Raw genomic sequence first — 7762 nt, 5'->3', positions numbered from 1 at the left:
TGTACAGCTGCCACCCACCCCGGGGCTTCCAGAAGGAACCGGATAGCGTCGTGGCAGCCAACAGTCGGGAGGAAAGGGGGCCCAAGGCATCACTGGGCGGCTCCAGCCAGTGTGCGGGGCCCTCAGGGGTGACTCCCGTGGCGGGTAGGGTTGTTCGTGGGAGGGCTGGTCGTCACACAGACACGTTAGGAGCCGCTGGTCACTACAGCACACACAGATTAGTCCAGATTATGAAGAGTGTCGCCAGGGAGGCAGGGCTGTCCCGTCAGGCAAGCGGAGGCCACAGCCCAGCTGCCCAGGGTCTCCCGGATGAGCCCCACGGTGGGCGGGCAGGAGGGCCTGGGCGAGGGAGGGGCACTCAGTAGTCTGGGCAGCCGCGTCTTCTCCCCACGGGGCCAGGGTGGTGGCCGGCCCCTCAGGACTGGGGGATCTGCTGACACCGAGTGGGGCTGGGCGGGAGCCGGGCCGCAGCGCTCTGCTCCGTGCGGAAGCTGTATTCATACTGGAGGAGCGAGAGAACAGAGCAGCAGGGTCAGTGCGGGAGAACAGCAGAGAGAAGCACTCCCAGGCCTCAGGCCTGGCCCGTGGGGGGCCCCGGTGCCACCTTGCTGAGCATGCGCGCACAGAAATGGGCGCCCTCTGGGTGCAGCGTGCGGGGGTGGGGGATGTGGAGAGACACACACCTCTGCGGCTGCAGGTGGCCCCCCAGCTTGTGACTACAGTCCCTGCTCCCCTCACCGTTAGGGAGGGACCGTGGTGCCCGAAGCCACGGGCTGACCGTGGGCCAGGCTGCCTGCCGGGAGAGGGGTCGCAGGCAAGGTAAAGGACTGCCCTGCAACTCCATCCCCCACCTGACCTGAGGCCAGCCACCAGGCCCAGGGGACCCTTGGACTCGGTGCCTCCTGGCACGCCTGCTGACATGCTAGGTGACCCCGGGGGGTGGGGGGCAGCACCCCACATGTGCGTGTACTCTCCTGAGTTCCCAGCACCGCTCCCTGAAGGGTGTGTGACTGTCCTCAACTGACGAGGGCCCGAGGCTCCAAGAGGGCAGCACCCCACACCGGCCACCCAGCCTGGACCAGGGCGGTCCCTGGAGGGGCACACCTGTCCCACCTCATGCTGAAGACTGAAGCTTACCTGATTCTAGGTCGTGGAAACGTGTAAAGGTAGGTTCCGAGTCTGATGGAAATTCAAATGCAAGTACCTCTGTTGGGGAAGGGGGACCGCCTGCGGTTTGCCCCGAGGGCCAGGAGGGATGGCACCGACCAAATGTGGGGCTGGTGGGCCGGGCAGGCACAGGCGAGGGGGGCCCTGCAGCAGAGCTGGGCCGTGGGGTCGGGGGCAGGGCCTGGCACACTATGCCACAGAGGCTGTGGTCCCAGGGCTTTAGGAACGAGAAGCTTAGATGAGGTCAATGGTGGTTAAACGTTTTAAATCCTATCGAGACTTTTTAGCAGTAGAATTGCCCTAAAAAGGGCTCCTCCCTGTAAGCAGAGCAAAGTGGAGCTGCCCTGGTTGAGGAAGCTATTTCCTCAGGGACACGGCGGGGGTGGGGGGGTGGGGGTGGGGGTGGTGTGTGTGTGTGTGTCTGTCTGTCAGGAAGCCTGGTTGCCTGGAACAGCTAAGCGCTGAGGGCTTTAGCGGTTGGTCAAGAATGAGGGGCAGCTACAGACCTTTGAGGGTTTTCCCCCTCAAGTGGAAATGGTGAGGAGGCAGCCAGCAGACCCGGCTGCCCAGCACTGTGTCCTCAGCTGCCCCTGCCTGAGGGCCCCACGGGGCTGGCCCAGCACAGACAGACGCAGACCGGGGCTGAGCCCCATCCTGTCCCTGTGTGAACCACAGGTGTGAACAGCCTCAAGCGGCCCCGGCGACACAGGACGGTGGTGCCTACAGACATCGTCTATCACCAGAAGGGGCGGGAGGGAAGGACTTGACTTTGGAAGGTGACCTCAGGTAGGTCTTTGCTCCTCTCTGAACCTGGGCCACGGTCAGAAATAACAAGTGTTGGTGAGGATGTGGAGAAAGGGGGACCCTCGGGCCTGCTGGGAATGCAAACGCGTGCAGCCGGCGTGAAACACGGTATGGAGGATCCTCACAAAATTAGAACTAGAACTCCCCTAGGACTCAGCAATTCCTCTTCTGGGAATTTATCCAAACAAAACAAAAACACTAACTCAAAAAGATACCTGCAGCCCCACGTTCACTGCGGCATTATCTCCAACAGATGTCGGACGACAGGTGAAGGGATGAAGAAGACGCGGCATAGAGCTACAATGGGATCTTATTCAGCCATAAAAAAAGAAATCTTGCCATTTGCAACAGCATGGATGGACCTTGAAGGCATTATGTGAAGCGCAGTAAGTCCAAGAAAGACAAAGACCATGTGACCTCACTTATATGTGGAATCTAACCCCCCCCCCACACTTATAGGTACAGAGAACAGACTGGGGGTTGCCCGGGGAGGGGGGTCGAAAGTACAGATTCCAGTTGTAAAATGGGTCCGGGGGATGCACATACAGCTGGCTGACAACCATTAATACTGCATTGCATCTTGGGAAGTTGCTAAGAGTAAATCTTAAAGGTTAAAAATTTTGTAACCATGGTGACAGATGTTAACTGGACATGTTTTGATCATTTTGCAATATATACAAATATGGATCATTATATTGTACACCTGAAACTAATGTTCTATGTCAATTATACCTCAATAAAAAAGTGGGATCACAATCTCTCCCAGGGCTGGCTGTGGGGATGGGGCGAGCTATCGCAGGTTAAGACCCCACACACTGTGGTCACTAGACACATTTGCTGGCTACTTGAGAAACTCTAACAAAGCAGCTCCCAACCTGCTCCCCGATGACCAGGGCATGGGCCACAGCTGGACTCCAGCTCCAGGAGGCTGGCCCAGTGGAGCAGCCCCAGAGGAGGCCGCCTCCGGGCAAAGTCTGGGACAATACCGCCACCTGGTGGCTGCTTGGGTGCATCACGGCAGGAAAGGCTCCCTGGGCTCCATCAGCACCCACCACAGTCTTCACCCCGTGCTAGGCCCCAGGGTCGGGCAAGAGCCCCACGAGGGCAGTAGGGCAGGGGCATGTCAGCACTGCTAACCCAACTGGGCAACACAGGAGGAAGGGTGGGTTGGGGGAGAACATGAGTGCATTTCTGCCCGTGGCTCTGGGGTAGCTGCCTGGCTGGGGAGAGATGGAACCAGGGACAAAAGGTTGGGAACTGGAAGCACTGGGGATGCTGGGGTGGGGGGGAAGGGTAGCTGGAATGACGATGGAGAGAGGTTTTAGGAAATGCGCACAGGCTCAGAGGGTGAGGACAGGCCTGGCACTTGGGGTGGAGGACCTGGGGGAGTGGCCCAGGGAGGAGAGCAGACTCGGTTGGGGAAGGTTGGAGAGCTGCCAGTGTGGTGGGTGGGGCCGCCCCTCAGGGGTGGGGAGGGGGGCACCCAGGGCAAGTGCTGGGGCGGGTTGATCAACCTTTACTGCGCAAAAGTCCCTGGAGGCCCTGGTAAAATGCAGATTCTGACTCAGAAGGCCTGGGGTGGGGCCCAGGATTCTGCATTTCCAACCAACTCCTAGGTGACCTGCCGCTGCTGTTCTGGGGACCAGTTCAGACCGTTCTGTGGCCCAACCAAGGGGACGCAGGAGTGGATGTGGGTGGGAGTGGGCAGAAAGCAGAGGGCTAGAGACATTGGGGCGGGGGGAGCTGGCGGGCTTTACTTCGGCTGCCCTGAGGCCATGCCTGGGAGATGCCTGCCTGGGGGCAGCACACAGAAGGCACCTCTCAAATGAAGCAGCGAGAAGTCCCGAGTATGCTGCCCTTTCCGGATTCACAGCCTGCGCCCGCCCCTCCCCCCTCCAGAAGGCCAGGACTCGGCGCAGTGCACAGATTGCTGTCCCCCCACTCCTACCCTTGGGAGCTTTCCCTTTTTAGGTTATCTTGGCTGGAGAAAAGCATTACCCTCCCACCCCCAACCTCTTGTTTTCTCTAACTCCCGAAATGAAATTTCAACATATGTCCCCAGACATAATCCCCCTTAGGCTGCGGATAACCCTTCCCACAGACACTGTCTTCTGCCTGGGATTGCTGGCCCCAAAGTGTTTGCCCAAGAGACTAGGGCCGCTTCTGGAAGGCCTTTCACTCCCTTGGGCAAACAGCGAGTACCTTTGAAGGTGGATTTGGGCCCGGATCTGTTTACTCAAGACATTAGTCTCCTGCATAAGGAAAACCTGCACTCGCGTACAAACAGCAAATCCTTTTTGAATTAAAAAAATTTTCAATTAAAAAGCATTTGGGTTCGCAGAGCGGAGCCCAGCTGAGCGGCGCCGGGCCATGGCGCCCTCTGGTGGACATCTGCCATCACAGCAGCCGGGCCTGGCGGTCTCTCTAGGAAAGAGATGTCACTGTCAGGAGCTCTGTCTGGAGCTTTCCTGGGGCCCAGGGACCACAGCGTGCCTCCGTCTGGGAGACCCTGCAACTGATGCATCGGGCCTCTCTAGCTACGGGGCGTGAGGCCCAGTGGGGTCATCGTTCTGGTCAGTGGGACATGCGGACCCCAGCTTCCAGCTTCACGGTGGAGGCAAACTTGCCTCCACCCAGCCTCACTGGCACGAAGGGGGCCATCAAACCCTCGTCAACCCACGAAGGTGTGAGGATTACCTGAGACGATTCGCCTGAAAAACCCAGTCCTCCTGATGCATCAGAGTAAAGGGTTTTAACCAAGCCACAGGTGCCCGGGCCCTGTCTGGGGTGGGGTGGTTCTGGTTCACCAGGCATGGCAGGGCAGCATTTTCCAAAACACCCAGGAGATCTTCCTGGTTGGGCAAGGGAGAACCACTGCCTGGAAACTTTTACCAGATACAATACAGACGGTCCCCAATTTACGATGTTTCGACTTTACGACCCTGCGAAAGCGATAAACCACACCTCAGATTTTGAATTGGACACAGTCTTGCGATGCTCGGCAGCCGTAGCCCCCAGGGAGCCACGCGACCACGAGGGTTCACGACGGACATGCTGAAGGCCATGCTGTCCCCATACGACCATCCTGTTTTCCACTTTTAGTACGGTATTCAATAAAGTACATGAGATAGCCAACATTTCATTATAAAATAGGCTTTGTGTTGGATGCTTCTGCCCAACTGTGGGTTACTGGACGTGTTCTGGGAGTTTAAGGTAGGCCAAGCTAAGCTGTGCTGTTCGGTAAGTTAGGTGTATTAAATGCATTTTCAGTTTACAGTTGCTTTCCACTCATGATGGACTTATTGGGGGGGGGGGTCACCCCATTGTAAGTTGAGGAAGATCTGCAGAGGGCAAAAAGGGCAAACATATACCCTCCCTTCCTGGGTCTGGCAACGATCAGATCAGAGGCTCCAGAGGAGAAAGGGCAGTAAGGGATTATTTCCAGCGCCTAAGCTTTACAGATACGGAAGCTGAGACCTGGGGCAGGATCAGACTTCCCAAAGGTCTGGAGAGAGCCAGGGCAAAGGTGGACTAGGCCCACAGGCGTCCCAAGGGTGGGGGACAGGCAAGGGTCTGCACCCGCCTCTCATGCAGGTACAGCTCGGAGGTGGGGGCAGAATGACAAATGTGAGCCAATGAGTCAACATAAGTTGGCACTGGGGTGGATCACGGAAGAGCCTGGAAGGGTGTGTTAAGAGCAGGCCTAGAACGGCCAGGCTGGGCCTCAGAGGCCTGGCCAGGGGAGAACAGGTCGGGGGGAAGTAAAGGGGCCAAGATTTAGGTGAACAAGAAGTCTGGTTCAGGGGTGAATGGACACTGAAGGGTGGGCTTCGGCAGTCACAGAGGGTCCCCTGGGCAGGCAGATGGGCCTGACCCCCTACAGTCAGGAAGGTGGAGGAGGTTCTTAGTGGCCCTGCCCTCCCAAGCCCGTCCTGCACTGCTCTAGTTCCCCACAGCCCCAGCCTTGACGTGGGCTCTGCTCATCACCCACGGCTTAACCGCTCCAGGATTTCAGCTATGGGAAGCCTCCACTCCTCACTTGAGAGCTCCATGTCCTCCCCTCTGTCTGAAGAAGACTGGCTGCTGGAACTCAGCCCCCAGGGGAGGAAAAAGCCGGTGCCCCAGTGAGGAGTGGGCACAGAAGGGCCTCGCATCCCCAAAGGGCAGCCTTGTCTGTGCACCAGGGGAGGCCCGTCCAGCTGATTTGAATACGTCCACACCTTCAAGCTCCCGAAGGGGAGACTGAGGACCAACGCCTCATTGGACAAGCCCGGGAGTCCTTGTTCTATACTTGGGACTATGGTGCCACAGAGATATTGGAAACATTGAGTGACTGGGGGAAGCACCGGGGTCCTAACAGGCATGACGAATCGCTTGACCTGGAGGTGGTCTGTCCACGTGCACACTGGGGGCACAGGGGGAACATGGGGGATGCCAAGACTGTCCTCCCCATTCCACAGGGAGGTTCTAGAACACCCCAGAGCTGGGGAGAACAGGCCTGGAGCTCAGGGCTCATGGGCTACAGCCCATGACCCCGGTGGCCACTAATAAGGTGACAGGGGCGGCAGGAGATGCCACGTCCTGAGTCGGGGTGCTGGGAACAAATCTGTATGCCCCGTGAAGCTGGTATTGCTCTTTCCACCCCAGGTGGGCAAACCGGGGCTCTGAGAGGCTGAGCAGCCTTTCAATGCCACAGGGGGTCAGGGGACAGCAGGGAGGCGTTTTCAATGCCACAGTCAGATACGGATGCTTGGGTCCCATGCAGCTCACAGAAGGGTCGTCGTGGCTCCTGCAGGCCCTCAGGGAAGCCGCTTCGGTTTCCATTCCAGCTTTCCCATTGGGTTCCTGGGCTCTAATCTGCGAGAAGTAACCCCGAGTCGGGGCCCTGAGCCCCACCCAGGCCCACTGCTGGGTCCCTCTCTAAATGATGGTCTGAGGAAGGGCCCCTCCAAGACCCACCTGCTCCGCAGGAACCGCGTCTGTCTGCGCACTGGACCTGGCACGGTGCCAGCCCAGAGAGGGGCTCCAAAAGCAGTTGCTCAATTCATTACTTTCACAGCCTTCTGCTGATTTAGCCCCTGCGTCTTTCTGCTCTGGGGCATCCAGGTCCCTTTCAGGGATCCTCAGCACCCAGCCCTCCCCCGTTTGCTGCTCTAAGCCTGGGACTCCCTGGAGGGGGTGGTGATAACCATGAGCTTGCCTCCTGGGCTCAGTGCCGGGAGAGCCCCCCACTCTCAAGGCACCCTCAGCTCACAAAGCACCTTCCCGCTAGGACCCGGACAGAGGAGCGTCGGAGAGCTTCTGGGAGCGGCGCAGTGACTCCCACATCCCTGCCCTACGGCACAGCGCCAGGCCCTCCCTTCCTCCAGAGTGAGGTTTGAGCGGGTTCTGCAGAGACCTTTCCCTGTGCACGGCTCCTGGACCTCTCCTCCCTCCCTGCCCAGCACCGAGTCCTAAATGGGTCGGCCCAGTCACGCCTTTGTGCCTTTCCGAATGATGTTTTCCCTAGGACACTTTCTCCCTTCAACGGCTAAACCCTACTGTCCTTTAAGGCCCAGCTAAAGGGGCACTTGTTCTGGGACATGTTCCCTCCTCCCCTGGGAAGAATTCATCCCAACCCCCTGGGCCTCCCCAACACTCCACATATCCTCCTAAGTGTGTGGTCAGGAGGGGCCACAGCCATTTCTGTAGCTCCAGAGCCTGGTGGAGTCCATGGCCTAGAATAGATGGATGGACGGACGGATGGATAGGTGGATGGATGGATGGATGGATGGATGGGTGGGTGGATGGA

The 7762-nt window shown here is 58.5% G+C and overlaps 1 protein-coding gene across 1 annotated transcript in view; it reads right to left on the bottom strand.

The window, feature by feature from the left end:
* Positions 1 to 217: 217 nt before the first annotated feature.
* Positions 218 to 7762, bottom strand: part of MVB12B (multivesicular body subunit 12B) — a 186514-nt gene continuing 178969 nt past the window's right edge. Inside the window, exon 10 of the mRNA XM_021691486.1 lies at positions 218 to 502. Coding sequence (XP_021547161.1) covers positions 416 to 502 — 87 coding nt within the window. The 3' untranslated portion in view covers positions 218 to 415. The remainder of the gene's footprint in view (positions 503 to 7762) is intronic.

This window comes from Neomonachus schauinslandi, chromosome 13 (assembly GCF_002201575.2).
Source record: "Neomonachus schauinslandi chromosome 13, ASM220157v2, whole genome shotgun sequence".
Classification (NCBI taxonomy): Eukaryota; Metazoa; Chordata; class Mammalia; order Carnivora; family Phocidae; genus Neomonachus; species Neomonachus schauinslandi.
This window is presented reverse-complemented; position numbering and strand designations above follow the sequence as displayed.